Genomic DNA, 18,716 nt, shown 5'->3' on the forward strand with positions numbered 1-18,716 from the left:
AAACATGTATTAGTTAATTAGTAGTATTAATTTTGGCTATTTAAATGAGTTAGTTATAAAATCGCATCTATTATTAGAAATCCGAAAATATTCAGCAGTTTCAATCTTATTAGTCGAAAGGCCTAATTTATTCGTAGACTACTTTTTGAGGAAATAATTTTATCGTTAGAAGTTAAAAAGTGGAATTAAAAAAACACCAACACAACGAGTTTTTGAGAAAATATCCGTTTTTCAAAAAAATAGTTAAAAAATCAGAGTATAATATTCCGTCCCTCCACACGTTCGTATTTCGCACAGAAAAAAAAGCTCTCTCTCTTCCTTCTCTCTCTCCAAACACCAAAAATGAGAAACAGAAACGCATTGTATCCATTTGTTTTGTGATTGCCCACCTTCCTTTCGTTTTTTCTATACTAAGGAAAATAGGTGAATCGATGCCCCTATTTTTCATAATGATTTTAGTCTGATCACGGAATTTGATCAATTGTTAGCATTGCATGCATTTGCAGATTTTATTCTTAATGTCATAATCGCGACATGACGAATGTGAACAACAATGCAGCAGCGGCAGAGTCCTCGCAGGTGCGTTTCTGAAATGCACGATCTCGATGATGATCTGATTAATATAATTAGTATTTTTTGTTTTTTGTGTGTTTTTATTCAATGTTAATCTCGATTCAGGCGGAAGCTGGTGGTGGCAAAAATGAGCCGCCCCCGCCGCCTGCACCGCCAAATCCCGATCTTCATGCTGGGAGCAAGGTACTCAGGAATTCAATTGATGAATCTGTATTTGTTTTTTTATCAACACGTTGATACTATTGGGATTATGCTTGTATTTGAAACGTGAATTTCGATAATTTTGGAGGAGACATCGAAATTCATGCTTAGGATGTAAAGTGGTGAAGATGAATTATGGTGATTGGCATTGAGTCTGGTTTTGTTTTTCCTTTGAGGTTAAGTTTATGGATGAGTGGAAGAGAGAGATGAAAAGTCATATATTTGGAAAAATAGGACGAGGTAGTGAAAGTTGATATTGCATGATAAATAACCTAAAAAGGCTTCAAAATTTTTCGTAATTACTAAAGGGATGGATAGCTGCTCCAGCTAGCACCTTTATGGCTTAAAGTGTGGAATTCAGGGGAAGAGTTTTGGCTTGTAACAAGATCTGGACTCTTGATTTGACCATGTATTGGACCTCATGGGTAACAGTTAAAGCTTTAATTTCAATGTGATACGTTCACGAGATCTATGCAGTGACCTGTCGCTCAGCCACATTTTGCATTGGATGAAGTAAATTATATTTTTATCAATATCAACTGGGTGATTGAGGGTAAAAATGGGGTATTAACAGGAAACATGAACTAATATGTCGATTTTAAAAAAATTTCCTATTTCATCTAATAATCACTAATGAGAATTCAGGCAGTATCCTGTGACGGTGTCCTGGCATTTAAACCTACTTATGTTAGTATCTAACTTCATCTTTTGCATCGGATGACATCTTATCCAAGCTCTTTACTTTACATCTTCGCAGGTATACAAAAGTGGCCCACTATTTTTGTCATCAAAAGGTATTGTTTGCCAATAAAAAAAGAAGATATACATGTTGCTCTCACTTCATTTCATTTTCTGATTTGATATTTTGGGTCGAAAATCCAAGTCGAGATTGTATGGTAGAAGGTATTGTCTTGAGCTAAACATTATGAATCCATGACCCTGTCAATGTTAATTGTTTAGTTGCAGAAATCTAGTTCACTGCAGTGACAAAATCAAATGATTTGGTGCAAAGTCTTGCGTGTATTTATAACTCTTTTAGTGTAACTCGTCTATATATTATATCGGTGGTATATACTATGTAGTTTTACTGTAGAATGACTTCAATACCTCTCCAACATTCCTCAGTAAATTCTTTATACATTACAACCGGGAAGCTACAGTACATCAGTATAAGCACTGAGTAGTTGGGTTTAGGTCAAAATGCCTTTATATTGATAACTTTGTGGCTCTTTGATGGTTCCCTAGCCTGGCATGAACTTACAGTGTCAAGAGCCAAAATATTCATCTAGTAAGTACTCAAAATAAATTGAAAATATAGTACTCTAGTTATATAGTTTAATTCTGTGCAAAACCAGATATTCGTCTGGCCACCAATGATGATTGATATACTTAACCCTTTGTATGCTCCAGGCAGGGAACACACCTTCAGGTTCTGTTATTTATATAAGCTTCTCCAAACTCAGTGTATTGACAAACATCCTGTATCATAATTGTGGAACTTAGCCTTTAGTAAAGAAATGAGAGACTGAAGGTTGAATATACTCTTAGCATTTTTAATTTTAGTTTTTGGAAACTGACCTGGTATCAGTAAACAGCATATGTTCAATATGCAGAAATTTCACAGTTGAGCAATGTACTGTAAGAGTATATATTTGTGAAGCTTAAGAGTAATTACTTTTTGTAATGCATAGGAATTGGTTGGACATCGTGGAAGAAAAGGTGGTTCATTTTAACTCAAACTTCCTTGGTCTTCTATAGAAGTGATCCGGTAAGCTGCATCTCTCTGAAACTATCTTACAGGACTTCTTATACTCTAACTAATACGAGTAGGAATTTTTTTTCTGTGGGACTGTTTAAATCTTGAGCCAAACATTTTTTAAACCCTTTTTCAATATTTGTATGATTTTTCCCAGTTTGAAAACTATTATTTTGAAACCTTTGTGGTATACTGTTACTTAGCTATCCACTAGTAATGCATCTATTTATGTGCTGCAGGCTATAATGTTGACATCTTATTATATATCGCATTTGATTCAGTTTTGCAATAGTTAACATTCAGAGTTTGTTAAATAGTGTCTGGTAGACTTCTTGTCGTATTAATGTTATTCTATAGTTTACGTTTGTTATGCATGACATGTTTTATCATGCTAAAGTAACTTCTGCAATTTCTTTCTGTAATTTCTAAATCCCATGTGGTTCTTTTGTCTTTATCATATATTTGATTCTGTTCAACGTTTTTCCTTTTTCTTAGAACGCAGTTCCTCAAAAATCGAGTGAAGTCAACTTAACCCTTGGAGGCATTGATCTTAACAGTTCAGGCAGGTTGGTTTAACTGTAATTGGCAGGGTTTCTATTTATGCTTGTGTATTAATTTGGTCAAGTTTTAAAATCGAACCACGTTGGAATATTGACTTTTTGATTCATTCCAGTGTGGTAGTAAAAGAAGACAAGAAGTTGATCACTGTTCTCTTCCCTGATGGTCGAGATGGACGAGCCTTCACACTCAAGGTGATATCCTGTTAGATTGATTTAATGGTCCAAACTTGAGCATTTATATGCCAATGTGCTGTTTGTTTGTTTTTCTTCAACTTCTTGCTATATAGGAGTATATCGTTATTCTTTTCAGTGCAATTCATTGTGCTAAACTGAGAATTCTGATTTTTTTAAGATGGCACCAACCAGCAGTACAGGTGCAGCTTATCCTATTATGATGTCTAGCCCATAATTACTTAGGTTTCTTTCAAGATATTTGTGTTGGAAAATGATAGTTCAGATGTTGATAGTCCTTGACATGGTCTGCAATCTTTATGTTGCTTTATCTTCAACTTATGTTTCAGATCTAGGACGGATACTGTTTTATTTTGCGACCATGATCATCCTGCCTCCATATCCTCATGCACACCATACACCTATTATCTGTTATGCTCATGTGCCTGGTTTTGTTTGTATCCCAGGCGGAAACAATGGAGGATTTGCATGAGTGGAAGGCAGCACTTGAAGAAGCCCTCTTAAATGCCCCCCATGCTACTGCTACGGGACAGAATGGCATATTCAAGAATGATCAGTTAAATGCCGCCGACGCTTCTTCCGATCAAAGTATCTTTCTCACTATCTAAATGTGAAACTCTGATTCTTTAAAAGTATCGTGCCATCAGTGGTAGGATACTGCCATTGCAAAAGAGAGGGCGTATCAATTGCAATAGAACTATGAGTAACAGAGCAACTGTTTATTCATAAATGCGTCATTTATTTGATGCACAATTTACTTTTTTATGCAAGTTCCTGCAGTAAAAATAGACAGTGTTGCCTTTCCTTATAGAAATTGATATCATTCTTTTAAACTGGTTAGTTCCAAAGAAAGAAAAGCCAGCATATAAGATCCTATCTATCTGCTTAATTTCTCATGGAGACAGTGTCCTTTCCCTTATGTTACCTTTGCTAGTAGATTGAGCATAATACTATATAATAGGCATTCCCATAGTAGTGATTTTCTCTGTAATGGTGATTTTGATGTTATCTATTTAGCTCCTGATAAAGATTTCATTTTCCTGTGTTTTGACTTTGCTAATTGGCTGTAAAGATTGTTTTTATGTGGCATATACCTCATTTTTTCTTCCCTGCCCTTGCTTGTAGGTAAAGACAAACAAACAGCTAAATCCTTGGTAATTGGGCGACCAATTTTACTTGCCTTAGAAGATATAGATGGCACTCCATCCTTCTTGGAGAAGGCTCTTAGGTTTCTTGAGGACTATGGTAAGCCTCTTATTCCACTCCACATGTTTCTTATTGCATATTTCTTTTGACATGCTATTCTTGTAATGAACCACGTCTTTACCAAATAATAATGTTTACATCTTGACATGCTCTTCTTGTAAGGAATCGCATCTTTACCAACATTAATGTTTAATAGATGTAAACGTACTGATTTTCACACTCAGACAGAAGAAATACTATGCCTATAATTTTATTGGTCTCCTAAATACACCTAAACAAGCGTTTTTATAAATCATTGCAGTCTATACAGGGGCTTAAGTATTCATACTAGCATGGAAAGGATTACACCAATTTAAATAGATTTAGATATGTTCATTTTCCATGCATTTATTGCATGCAGAAAGTGCTATTTATTTCTTCCTTACTGGTTGTTTTACTTGGTTATATTCACTCATTTTGTAGCTGCATTTTTCCTATTATTGGTGTTGATCAGAAACGTTATATTTTAGGATACAAAACCGAAGGCATCTTGAGGCAAGCGGCTGATGTTGAACATGTTGAACGCCGGATATCAGAATATGAAAAAGGTTGGTTGGTTCCTTTGATGCATTAATTTCTCAACCCTTTTTTACTTTTGTAGATGGGGTGAGACACTTGGGAGTAAGGGTATTTAAAACAGTCACTCAAGTTGGAATATATAGTGCTTAGTTAATCGAGATTGATGGTGGGGAAGACCCGAATGTGAAGCTTTATGCTATCAAAGATATTAACCATAAGACTAAAGCATGCAGGCAAAAATGAAGGATTACGTAGTAATCTATGTATAGGAGAAAGGCTATGAGATCTAAAGACAAGTGTTACAAGACAATAGTCAAACTGCCTGTGCTTTATAGCTGAGTGTTGGGTTAACACTGATTAAGGTTCCATCTAGAAGTCATTGATAACCACTACTGATAAGTTACTTGGTACTTTGTTAAGTTAGATAACTGGGTGTAGTATATTTTAGAGTTAACATACTGGAGACCCGTGGTGCAACTCGCAAAGGAATTTCTATAATGAATTTTTTTCTACTAAAAAAAATTCATAATTCAGTAGTGTAATATATGACCATAATACCTAATTATAAATGTTGGACACAAACCTTGGACTTGGCATCCTCATCCCATTTCTGATTGTTCTAATATATGTTCAATTGGATGTCCCATTTGAATAGTTTTCATAAGAGACTCTAATGCCATCTTACTTCACACTAAGGTCACTGATGGGACCTAGAGCATGATTCGCGGCAAGTTGATTCAGTAGTCCTGATTTAGTTGAGCCAATGTTGTTATGTATACTCACTGTACTGACCTAAAAGTAGGTTCAACTCCTACCATTATCGAGTGAGATATTATGAAATGATTCAAATAGTAACTATCGAAACTAAATAGAAAGTAAACATGATAAGGAAGTTTTTCATGTCAAGCATAGCAATGGCAAGATACTGAGGACTAAAACTTTCTGGAAATAATTTGAGTAGGAATTGAATTTCTGTAGTTACATTTTATTTTAATTGCTTTATAGATGGATGATACGGAATAAGTTTGTAGAAGTTATTAATTTTTAAATATCTAAAATATATTTTTCGTTTGGAAACAAGACTCAGAATTGCAGCCATTTTTAATAACTTATTCCGCATCTGCTCTTTCCCGTAAAGTTCAAGTCATAAATGGAACAATTGTGATGAATATACTAACAAACATAAGATACTTTCCTACATTCAAGAGTACTCATACTTTCTTCTTGTATATAAAGTTTGCAAGTGTTGCTAAGTTAGAGATGTGGTTGTTCATAAATCCATATTTCTGCTGAGCTCTTAACTTCCTAGTGATGGCAGTCTTGATAATAGTGCTCTACTGTGAATCTGACATCAAATAATGCATTTTCTAAAGTTTCAAGTTTGCATACTTTACTGATTCTCCATATGGTATTATCAAAATATAATCAATCATTTTCAACCAAATTCAGGGAAAAATGAGTTTTCGCCAGATGAAGATGCACATGTCATAGCTGACTGTGTAAAGGTACTTTGATATGGTGTTGAAGAAATAGAATTTTAAAGCCACTATATTTCAGTTGAATTAATTCTTTGCTGATCATGACCAGTATGTGATCCGGGAGTTGCCTTCATCTCCGGTCCCTGCTTCTTGCTGTAAGGCTCTCGTTGAATCTTATCGTAAGTTTGCTGTGCCAATGTCTACTGTTTTGTTTTGTCTTTCTATTCCTACCATTTATTATCTTGCATACCAGAACAGAACAAAAAGAAACACATATAGATGCATAGACTAGTAAATGTGCTGATGACAAAGTAAATGCGTCAAAAAAGGTTTAATGAAAGATTACGTTGAAAATTCACGAGTTCAAAACCTTATCTTTTATCCGATCTATGTTACCTATATTTTCTAAAAGATTTTTCTGTAGATAGACAACCTATTTTGAGATAGTGGAACTGACTGGAACTTGTGCTCAAATAATATTTTACACGACGTAATATTTTTCATATTTTTCTTTGACTGTCATCCATTAAAGCTTCATATCTTCAAATGTGAAGCGCTAGACTCAATTGGATGAATAAACTCGTGGTTAAAGGGCGACAAAATGTATAGGGACTTTGATGTTCACTTCCATTTTGGTTTTCAATTTTGACATTTTACTTGATGAACAGGAACTGACCGTGGCATAAGAATAGCTGCTATGCGGTCAGCAATATGTGAAACATTTCCAGAGCCAAATCGCCGCTTATTACAAAGGTACTTTAATATCATTGTGACAATTCTATATGTATTTTTGTAGTTACTTAAGTTTTGTTTAAGATTGCTTCTACTCTGGTGTGTGCAATATATTGTCTGTCTTATGGTCAGCTGTTATGGTACGATCTTAATCATTCTTTGTTGAGGTTTGGGATATTAGAGAAGGCTCTAATAATCTTAAATAATGTTAGAAGTAGTTTCATAATGATCATAAGTTGATTGAAGAGGTATCATGATCATAAGCACAAGGAAATCTAAGCACAGTCAATTTAAGGAAAATGTTATGTTTGTGTTATGTTCCAAAATGTAACAAAATCAAGTAGCAGATAAACTTTGTCTTCTTATACAAGAGTTTTGATGCACAGTTGTGCTTGTCTAGATCAGAAAACAATTCTGGATAAATCATAAATTGCTTTAGTTTTCAATTAAACTTTTAAAATTCACCTTTCTTACTCTTCATTGTGTTTCTTTTGCTCTCTACATCAGAATTCTTATGATGATGCAATTAATCGCTTCCCACAAGACAGTAAACCGAATGAGCATTTCGGCTGTGGCAGCTTGCATGGCTCCCTTGCTTCTTCGCGCTCTTTTTGCTGGTGAATGCGAACTTGACCATAATGTTGATGTAGGAGCTGATGGCTCTTTACAACTCATGCAAGCAGCTGCTGCAGCTAACCATGCTCAAGCCATTGTTATTACTTTACTGGAAGAATATGAAAATATATTTGGGGTATGCTTCTTTATCCTTTTCTTTTTTCTCTCAGCACGTCGGTTTCCTTTCCAGCTGCCTCTGGTATGAGTTAACTCATTAATTGTGAACTCTTCCTGTTGCTTGTCACAATACATTTTCATGCATCTTTTTGATTATTGGTGATTCATTATTGAAGAGAAGCTAGTCTAAATATAAAATCAAAGAAGAGTTTACGTCCTAATATATGGATACTCGGTCGCTGGAACCTTAGAATTCAATAGGAACTTTAAAGGATTACACGACTAATCTGCTAAATCAGAAATCAAATCTAATCTTCCAAATAAGCAAACTAATCCACTGTACACAAAGGTCAGTTTCTTTTCTATACCCTGGGTCGTATATGTTATACGCGCCAAGTTTGGAGTGCAACACATCAAAACTGATCCTTTCAATTGCCTTATCAAGAGCATCAAATATCGATTGTCTGGTTGGGATGTAGCTGAGCTGAATGATCCCATTATTGCCCTGCCAAAAATGAAGGGTCGGTCAATGTCAATATCTTTTGTTCTGATGTGGTGTACAGCTCCCTTGTATACCAATCGCAGCTTGCCTGCTATTAAACATCTTGACTGAATCATGTATCCCAATTTTTAGTTCCCTCGACAATATTTGCAACAACACTCACTCTGCATATTCCAAATGCAAGAGCACGACACTATTAACTCTGCACTACTTAAAAATTGCCTGCGCTTTTATTCCTCCAAGTTACTAGATCTCCACACATCGGATCAATAACCAGAAATTGACCTTCAATCTGTTTGCTCTCCTGGACAGCTTGCATTAAGTATAATTTTACACTTGACGGTTTACACTGGACAGCTTGCATTAAGTATAATTTTTCACTTGACGGTTTACACTTGACCTCCAAGTGTCTTCAACTACCTGATAAATCAGTCAGCAGCTTCTTAATGATATATAGTCAGATTGTTCGCCTGTTGGCTAACCACAGTGACTCGATTTGAAATGCCAAGTCTAATGTGGGATAAGAAGACCAATTTTCCAACTAGCCCATGGGCTATGGTCCATCACTTTGTCGACTGGATTACTTTCTTCCCTTCTGTTTATCTTCTTGCCGAAGTGGCATAGTTTCCCTTAATCACAAGTAATCATCCAGTCAGCCAATTTGATTGATTTTCTTTCCCTCCTCTGGTTCACATCAGACTAAAAGCACAAGTATTTGCATAGTGTAGATACAAATATAGTCATGCTAAGAGAAGCACTGAAATACATACTGTTCTTTTTTATTATTTTTCTATATGCAAACACATACTGTTCATTCTATTTCCCTTTTCCTAGGGTTCATTTGTAGCTAACTTTGTTTTATTATTTCCAGGATGTATCTGCATCACATGAACCTTACACTGATTCAGATGAAAGTGAAACTGAAAGCGAGGAAATGACAGATGAGGATGATGATGAGAGCTTTGAGGATGATGAGAGCTTTGAGGAGGAGGACATGGATGAAGAGTTGGAGCATGGATCGGGAGCTAGTAGTGAGAATGGTGAACACAAACACAGTGAAAAGGTCACTTTTTTTTTAATTTATGTTCTATGATATGGATAGCTATACATAGTTTCTGTTATCATCCTTTATCTCAGAGATCTCTGTATCTTTTGTTTTATGGAAATTTTACCACTGTAATTGTCAATATATGAAATGATTTTGCTACCTCCTAGCTTTATATTGCAAGTTGTTATATTTCACTCAACTCTAATATCAGACAAAATACAATCAGTGGAAGTCTTTTTACATTTATCTGATTGTTTTGCCCCAATATATTTCATACACCCTTAAGTTTGAATTCCAGAAAGACTACTGACAAACTTTTCTGAATATGCAGGTCACGAGAAAGGATAGCTCAGGTTCTAAATCTCCTCATGTGGATGATGTTCTTGAAGCTAACCAACATCCACGTCAGACCTCATTGCCTCGACATGATAGCACAGAAGGAACCGGCTCTGTTCATGATGTGGATGATGCAAATATGCAATCATTAGGCGCTGATGAAACATCCATTGCATCAGTTGAATTACCTCAAGGGCGTAGTACACGCAGTCTGAGACCTTCTGCCGTGAGTATTCCATTTGGTTCCTAGGCACTCTGGAATACCTCTTGATCGTTATTTATCTCACATTTTTATTAGTTACCTTTTGGAGACATCTAACGAAACTCACATTTAGTTTTTAATCCAGGGAAAGAAGAACCTTTCTATGGAGTCGATTGACCTTCCTTTGGAAGACGAGTAAGTGAAGTTTTGTCATCGCATAAAATCTAAATTCTGTCTTTTATAAGTCACTAGATCTGTCGTAATTCGAGTATTGCTATATTATAATCTTCATTGACTTGATAATAGGTTTCACATTCCATAACTCTCTCAAGGCACAACGGCCATTTGAAACTGCACTGTGCCTTGAGGGAACTAAAATTTAACTATTTTAATCGATAAACTGAAGGAATCCTTAAATTTTAAGCTCCTATTAGATTTTCAGACTATTCAAGAATGATCTTTTTTAATTTGCATCATCATGCAAATCATTGGGGTCAAATTAAACTTCATCACATAACAGCATGCGTTTAGAGGATTGTGCCTTGTAGTCCCCTGTTGAGCATGATTATTCTGATTGCAAGCAGTAATTGGTGCTTTTTACCTTTCTCCTTAGGTGTTTCGAATTGCTCTTTAGTTATATAGGTTGAGGGAGGTATGCCGCCAAACAGATTAGGGATCCTTGTTGCCATCCTGGATTAGTTTTTGGTTGATATCTTTGCAATCTCCCATCCACTCGTTCTTGACAGCATGCTTTTGAGCTGTAGTGAATTAGTAATACTAGACCAATCCTCCCTTACAGTTATAATACCGTCAGGAATTTGGCTGCTCCAGATGTCATACCCAACTTTCAGTTAGGTAGTTAGACCTCAACTTGTAATGAATGAAGTGCCTCAGCAACTAAGAATGCAAACTAACATGCTAAAAAGATCACATCACAACCTTTACTTGTGCATTAATTAGAATATATTTTAAAAAACTGTTGGTTAGAAACTTTTAGAGTTAGTGTTTATTATAAACTGCTAAATCTTCAATGTGCTCTCAGTTTTAATGAAATATATTCAACAAAGCATTTTCTTTAGACTGTGATGTGATAAAATTCATGATAAATAAGTTAGCATGGTGGGATATTTAAACCGTGACATATCTTGGGGTGATGAAGACATTGACTCAGAAAGATCAGATGTGCAATAACAACAGGCAAAAAATGAATTTGTAAACTTTGACAGTGACAAAGTAGAAAATGAATTGTCCTATTGCACGTAAAATATGAACAATCAAGTTACCAATTCACATTCTTAACAATTTAAACTAATCCTGGTATTCCTTTGAGTGGGAAATATTTATTTTACCCAAATTATATTCTCTTCTTTAAGATACATATTTAAAGGAAAAGGGTTTTAACTTCTTTCCTATTTATGATTTTATTCTGGTATGTGAGACATTTAGATGTTCGAGTTACAATTACTCTACTTGCATAATGTTTATTTTGGTTTCATACACACATCTATAATTTTGTCAATTTCTGAATCTCTCATAGGCATATATACCGCCAACATTTTCCTTGTCTAAAAGTTTATTCTGCATGTTAATCACATTGACTTGGCCTTATTGCTAGCGCTGCAATACGAAAGCTTGAGTTTCTTCAAACAGATCTACAGTCCAAAATTTCTAATGAGGTAGAAATTCATTTGTTATTTTTCTGTCTTGTTAAAGCATTCATGTTGTCTAGATTGTTGATCCCTTGACTTGTATTCAAAAATAGGCTGCAAATAATTCTATTCTTCAAGATGGCCTGGATGCACGGAAGTATGAATTACAGGAACGTCGTTTATCTCTTGAGAAAGATGTAAGCACTTCATATCTATAATGGACACAAAAATATTCTTAAGGATTATTTTTGAACTTGTGTTTTGTCGTCTTCTTTTTTAATGTTGTTTGAAGGCTATACTAATTATGAAATCACCTATATTTGACTCACTGACTTTAACTTTCAAGTATACTTAATAGGAATTTGTAATGTAGGTGGCAGGATTGCTACAGAAGTTGCAGAAGGAGATCGAGTTGAAGAAGGCACTTGAAGCTTCACTCAGAATATCACAGCTGCCTCTAACTTTCTCACCACTTATCGATGATAAGGTTAAATTGTCTCTATATCTGAGAGTATATACATATCAATTTATGTATCAATCATGTTTGTCAATAACATACTTTGAATTGATGATAGGTGAAGGAAGAGCTGGATGTAGTCAATGAAGCAGAATCAAACCTTACATATTTAAAAGAGAAGGCTGATGATCTTGAAATTCAGCTTAGACAAATGTGTGAGCATAACTGCAAGATTGGGGAGGATATAAGCAATCAGCTCCTACAGAATTCAAACCAACTGAAGTCGTAAGGGATTTTTTTTCTTCCTTCCATTATTTTAATGATATTCACTCTACTCTATGCATTACTCCGTTTCTATCTTCATGTGCATTCAGGGCATACTGGTGTCTTTCCTCATCTTTTTCCCTTCACATATCAATCTAATGTAGGTCATGATGTGAGCCTTTTTTTCCTTTGTAGGTTCAATAAAGATGGTGGACAGTCTTCTGAGAATTTGTCTAGAAGTAAGGTATGACTGTTTCAGTTGAAAGGATTTGATGTTGGTTTACCTTAACATATGTACTTAGTAACTATTTAGTGGTATTTCATCTCCAGATCACAAATGGACAAATGACTGCTTCAGTCATCTATTTTTATATTTTAGGAATGTCAAGTGTATATTTTTTGTTGAACATGTACATAACTTGCAGCCTTTTCTGTGTATAACAGTCTGACAAGCAAGGCAGTGGCAAAAATAAGAAACGAGAATTAGCTTCTTCACTTCACTTACCATTTACTCAGAACCAGCATGCAGATTCTGCGCACAAACCTCACGCAGAGGCGAGCACTACAAGGTCTAGCTCGAGAAAGTCTAGCAAGGGTGAGGTAAATTATCTCTTGTTATATATGTTACATGTATGATACAAGGGTAAATTGCTTGAAAATCGTGAATTTTAGTCAAATTCTGTACCCACAATTTTAAAATTCAACCGGAAAAACTACGATGTTTGGACTTGTTCGCAATTATGTTTCCCGGCTACCACATCAGATGGAATGTCACCAAAAAAAAAATCATCTTGGGCTAATTGTGAACAAATCCCAACTTCGTGCTATTTCAGCTGATTTTTAAAGTCGCAGGACAGACCATAATTCGGCCAAAATTCATGGTTTTTCTCACAATTTACCCTACACACAAAATATAAGATTAGTGTTAATACTGGAGAGTGTAGTTGCATAGACTTCGTTTCGCTTAGATATCAAATAATATAATGCTAAATGATCAGCAAGAAGAGTAGCAACTAAACTATCTATTTGCTTTTCTTATCGAAAATGATCAGCAAAAGAGTATTATGCACTTGAAATGCTGAGCTCTCAAATAATTGAGTGCAACCTTAGTCTAACTAAGCCTAGTAATATTTCTAATGTAAAAGTTAACTTACACGGCCTTCTCTTTAAAAGAACTAGTAATAGTAATAACCAAACCTTAATTCTGAAAAACATGGTATATTTGTCTCTACATATGTACAAGATGCAACCAATACTCATATTCGTATCTGTAGTAGTGCCAGATGAGCCATTTCACATTTTAATTTCTACATTCTCTATATGGTTAATAGAAAAGGCTGAAAATATTAGGGGTAACTGCTTTTAAAGTCACCAACTTTCCACGAATTCCGGTTTTTCCCACGAACTTTTTTTCCCACGAACTTTAAAAAGTTCGTGTAATGTCACGAACTTTATTGTTGGTTGCCATTTTCCCATGTCAGATTTTCCGATCCGATTCAAACTGTTCGTTTCCTATTAAGACAATGTCCAAATTCTTTTATCTTACTATCGTTATATTCGTCTTTGAAATAGCTACGCGTGGATGCCTTGTACGCTTCAATCGGAACTCGGATGAAGAAGTTATGGTCATTTGATGAAGGCTGCGAACTTTGTGCGACCTTGTACTATCATAATGGCCATAACTTCTTCATCCAAGTGCCAATTGAGGCGTACAAGGTACCCACGCGAAGCTATTTCAAAGACGAAGATAACAATAGTAAGATAAAAGAATTTGAACATTGTCTTAATAGGAAACGAATAGTTTGAATCAGACCGGGAAACCTGACATAGGAAAATGGCAACCGACAATAAAGTTCGTGACATGGAAAAACCGGAATTCATGGAAAGTTGGTGACTTTAAAAGCAGTTACCCCAAAATATTAAATCCATTTTAGGCTTTCTTACAACTGCAGCAAATGTGTTATGAATATCTTTTTCATGTTTTGTATGTTTGAATCTTCTGAGTGTTTTTCAGTATATATATATAATAGGGTCTTGTATGCATTTCTCGTGAAGGATATTCCTGATCTAACATGAAAAATGACACAAATACATGTAACTTGCATTTACGTGCATGCATTTTTGTCACTGAAAAGAAATTCATGTTTATTTGATAGGGTTCTAATTCTACCAATGCTCTGTCAAAGCTGACAAACCGACTTAACTTCTTAAAGGAACGACGCTCACAAATTGCAACCGAGCTCCAAAGTTTGGATAAAGGTCGCAATGAACAAGGTGGGGATCATGATCGTCGCCACCACCATCAAGACCCAAGAGGAAAACCATCTGACAGAAGCCAACATGGTGATAAATCAAAAAAACGAGAGGAGCCTCCCAATCTCGAACAGGGAAAGTCTGAAAGCTTCACCGGTGATAAAGCTTCTTCTAAATTTCCTCCGAGGACATTTTCTAGGTGATTCATTCAATAATATATCTCTACTCTGGAGCAGATAACAATATTCTTTTGTATTTTTTCATTCTTTTTTAGGGAAGTTTATTTAATTGGTAATTATAGCAAATAAACTTTGGTTTTGAGGTACAATAACCTTAATAAAGATCACCAGGCTTCAAAAATGTGTTTTCCATCGTCGACCTTATCTTGAGAATAAAGTACAACGAAATCTGGCATAGTGATTTCTTAGACATAGAAGGCTTTGATTGAATTTATATTATTCAATTGTATAGCAGCTGACATTTAATGGAGTAATTCATTTTGTACGACATTGCTATGAAATATTTGGTCCACAACCATGTATCCCTGAATCCTAAAATTAATTGTTATCTCATGTAAACTATAAATTGTGAAATAAACCATACTATTTCAAATTTATAAATAAAAAAATCTAACATGTTTCAATTAAAAATTCATCTACTGTGTCCAAATGTGTCCTCATTTTCAAAAATTCCCTTTACAGTAACATCCATTCATAATGACAACTTTTGATATGTTTCCCTCGGTGTTTCTTCAACCGTGTCTTGTGGAGGAAATTCGAAGCCATAATTTTTTAGTTGTGAAAAATATTTTTGCAGATCAATAAATGCGAAAAATTAAATGTATAGTTAGTTTGGTTGACATTCTGGGCGACATAATGGTTGCATGACCACCAAAAAGAAAAGAACAAGAAAAACGTTCAAAACATGTTTCAGTTGATCTGTTTATTACATGTGGTCATATCGATTGGGTTGCGTGTGTTTGTCTTTTTTTCCTACTAAAAATTACTCCCTTTAAGAGTCACATTTTGCCATAAAAGTACGTCCAGTTTAGGAGTCATATTTAGAATCTTCTATATTTGGACATAAAATTTTACTCCATTATTCATCAAAATTACACTCAAATGTCATTATCTACATAAAAATAAACCAAAAATAAAAATAAAAAACCAAAAAGTCAAACCATCTCACTTTCCACCAACTCACTTCATTTATTACAAATCCCACCATCTCACTTCATTTATTACACACTCCACTAATTTCTTAAAACACAAGCAATAACTAATTCTAACTCCTAAACTTGGACGGAGGGAGTATTATACTTTTATAAGTGTGATTTGTAAATAAGCAAAATATACGCTTAATCTCTATTGGATATTTCCACTTTTTTCATCCCATATGTATTTGAATATGACTTAGGGGTACAATTGGTTTACATGCAAGCAATAACAAATTAGTACAGATTTAGACGAGATAAACATATTATCACTCAAAATTAAGCTATAATACGGAGTCCAAGTTAATGAAGTAAACAAGAAATGCGTGTATCCCAAGATTTCACACAATAAAAGTAACACATCTTTGATTCCAGACGAAAACTTCGTTATGCAGAGCAAAAAGTTCTACGAGTAGAACAGATGAAAGATAAAATACAAGGTCCGTGATCTAGTGTTTTCTTTTCCCTCTCGCTAAATTAGCTTTTTCTTTTGGAAAAATCGTTTTAGACGCCATATTTGGGCAGCTGAAACCAGAATGCAGACTGCCAGTGACATCAAACTGTACCAAGCCACGCGAGCATTTGTTGTTTCACTTACAATTCTCATCTCGGCTTCTCTGTGATGACAATTTTAAGACATCATAATGATTCTAAAGAAAGAAATCATGCATATAGATGTATGTGTACCTGGTTTTAAGATATAAAAGATTTTCATGGATGGCCTCAACTGCTCCTTCAAGCTTTCTTAGCTCAAGCTCAATACCCTACTAGAGGAACAAAATAGGTAAATCATTCTATAACCTTTGAGGCGTGCGTCTCATTCTGGGTTCCAAAAGTTTGGTTGCTTATTTCTCTTTCAAACTACCACAAATTTGTTGACCAATCATTTATTAATTACAAAATCTAGGAGAAGCCATCTTATATGTACCCAGAATGTAAGATTTCAGGAACTAGATGACCGAAGACTGACTACATACAAAAGTAGAAAAGCAAAAAAAAGAAATGCACATGAAAATGTTTTTGGTTAAAAACATGTTTTCTACCGCAAAATGTCAACATTTGAGTTTCCTAAAGAATGTACTAGTAAATTAGCAAGCAATGAAAGCTCAATGTTCTCACCTCAATTTTTTCTTTTCTTGCAACTGAATCCCAATCCTTTGCATCAATACCTGTCTTCCAATCAATATTGATACTTATATCGCCACCACCTGAAGTAAGGCCCTCCCGCCAAAAACAAGCCAAATAATTCCCACCCTCAGTAGTTGTAAATGCAAATTGGCCGTGTGTGACATTTTCCTTGTGGTGGAGGTTATTGCCATAAGGTGAAGTCACCTATATTAGAAACAGAATCACATTAGTCAGACAGAATTGCAACAAAAGCCGATGCTATTAATGTGTTGAACAATCAGCTAGATTGATCAATAGAAAATGTAGTATCATGTCACAGGAAGGAGAGTAAAAACAAACGGATGTGAAAACTAATCGAGGAAAAATTCTGAAACAGCACCTCTAGAGTTTTGAGGTTTGTTGGCAGCTGGAAACTAGTGCAGCTATCCTATAATTCGATAGCAATGTGTGATGAATTGTACTGACCATTTATGGATTGTGACTACTAGATATATGTCAAAGAACACATCCAAAATGTAATGAATGCCTCATTATTCCAATAGAAAATACACAAAAAATAAAAAGTTCAAAACACAAGCAAACGGTGAGATGCTTTCACCAGATGCCCAACAAAACATTACTCCTATATAGAAGGTGCATTAAGATAAAGATGCATGATTATTAATTATTAGCCAACTGCTGAGCACCAGGTCTCCTGAACTAGGGACACTAGACAATAATCTAATTAAAATATTAAACTTAAATGCACGCAACACACACATCATAATGACTAATTGACTACCCAGGCAACAACTCACTTCCCTAAATTTTAACTTTCTCCTTGCCATTTTAAAGCATATAGTAAGCCATTTTAATCTATCCAGACTATAGGTCTAGCCATCTTTGTATCATAATCATTTCTGTTGTTGGTGCAAATCCTACATGTGAATGAATTTAATCAAAACAGATAAACCAACCACAGTTTTTCAGGATGCAGTAATCTCTTATAGACCAAAAATTCTAGCAAAAGTCCATTAACGTCAATAACAAGCAAATTCCTTAGCTTTTTTCATTGATATCATTAATTTCCTTAAGCTTCATTTATTTCCTAAATTTACACTGGAAGTTATATATCGTATAGACTCAAACTTTACCTTTGGCTAAACAATAGCACGGTTATATTTCCCCTTATTACTCTGATTCACATCTAATGTCAAATTACTTCCGACGGAGACCTTAACTTTATCACCTCTGCTAGATTCTCAAAAGAGATTCAGAGGAAACTTAGAAGGATGACATAGCGCAAGCACTGAGTAGCATTCACAGTTGTTAAGTGAGATGTTAGATATAGCTAGCTTCTATTTGTATCAACACAATCAAATGCATAATCCTTTTCAGATTTCCAGTTATCACTGTTTCTTAATCAATAAATTAGATGTAATTTTCAGCTTTTATCTTCTAAAAATAAACCTAATAATTTATGTGTTTTTTTTTCAAAAACGAGCTTAGTACCGAAATAAAGATGGCATGCAGCAAAGAGAAATCCTGAAAACCCTAACCTTAGCGGAAATGGTAGGGCTGGCGTGGACGTGGTCATCGGAAATGACGACATAATCGGCCAAAACGACGACGTTGCTCTGGATTTCTTCGGAGACGCACTTTGTGCCAGAGGCCGGCAAACTCAGCCATATGGCGTC

At 35.0% G+C, this 18,716-nt stretch overlaps 2 protein-coding genes across 6 annotated transcripts; one reads left to right on the top strand and one right to left on the bottom strand.

Moving 5' to 3' along the window:
* Positions 1-324: 324 nt before the first annotated feature.
* LOC125207794 (rho GTPase-activating protein REN1) lies at positions 325-15,106 on the top strand. Of its 5 annotated transcripts, none has more exons than XM_048107282.1 (24): positions 325-423; positions 507-579; positions 679-756; positions 1,532-1,568; positions 2,466-2,542; positions 3,026-3,096; positions 3,204-3,282; positions 3,729-3,870; positions 4,408-4,527; positions 4,998-5,075; positions 6,496-6,551; positions 6,634-6,703; positions 7,193-7,277; positions 7,764-8,007; positions 9,362-9,553; positions 9,870-10,100; positions 10,210-10,271; positions 11,692-11,752; positions 11,839-11,922; positions 12,099-12,212; positions 12,301-12,467; positions 12,642-12,690; positions 12,891-13,046; positions 14,603-15,106. In XM_048107282.1, exons 2-24 carry the CDS (start codon positions 535-537, stop codon positions 14,900-14,902), a joined length of 2,598 nt encoding a protein of 865 aa, XP_047963239.1. In that variant the 5' UTR covers positions 325-423; positions 507-534; the 3' UTR covers positions 14,903-15,106. The 5 variants fall into 5 exon arrangements, with proteins under 5 accessions (XP_047963239.1, XP_047963241.1, XP_047963240.1 ...); XM_048107284.1 differs by having other exon boundaries at positions 14,660-15,106; XM_048107283.1 differs by having other exon boundaries at positions 10,222-10,271.
* Positions 15,107-16,251: 1,145 nt separating this feature from the next.
* LOC125206815 (transmembrane emp24 domain-containing protein p24delta3-like) lies at positions 16,252-18,716 on the bottom strand (the record flags this gene model as incomplete). The annotated part of the gene is made up of 4 exons (XM_048106037.1): positions 16,252-16,529; positions 16,600-16,676; positions 17,032-17,244; positions 18,579-18,716. Coding segments are annotated over 4 exons (573 nt in total), but the record flags the coding sequence as incomplete, so codon positions are not given.

Source organism: Salvia hispanica, chromosome 2, assembly GCF_023119035.1.
Source record: "Salvia hispanica cultivar TCC Black 2014 chromosome 2, UniMelb_Shisp_WGS_1.0, whole genome shotgun sequence".
NCBI lineage: Eukaryota > Viridiplantae > Streptophyta > Magnoliopsida > Lamiales > Lamiaceae > Salvia > Salvia hispanica.

What these genes read in the sequence shown, in the direction of transcription:
- LOC125207794 (XM_048107282.1), top strand. Translation starts at nt 535, where the DNA reads ATGACGAATGTGAACAACAATGCAGCAGCGGCAGAGTCCTCGCAG. An exon ending in TCTTCTATAGAAGTGATCCG is followed by an intron (nt 2,543 to 3,025) that starts GTAAGCTGCATC and finishes CCTTTTTCTTAG; the next exon opens with AACGCAGTTCCTCAAAAATC. An exon ending in AATATGAAAATATATTTGGG is followed by an intron (nt 8,008 to 9,361) that starts GTATGCTTCTTT and finishes TATTATTTCCAG; the next exon opens with GATGTATCTGCATCACATGA.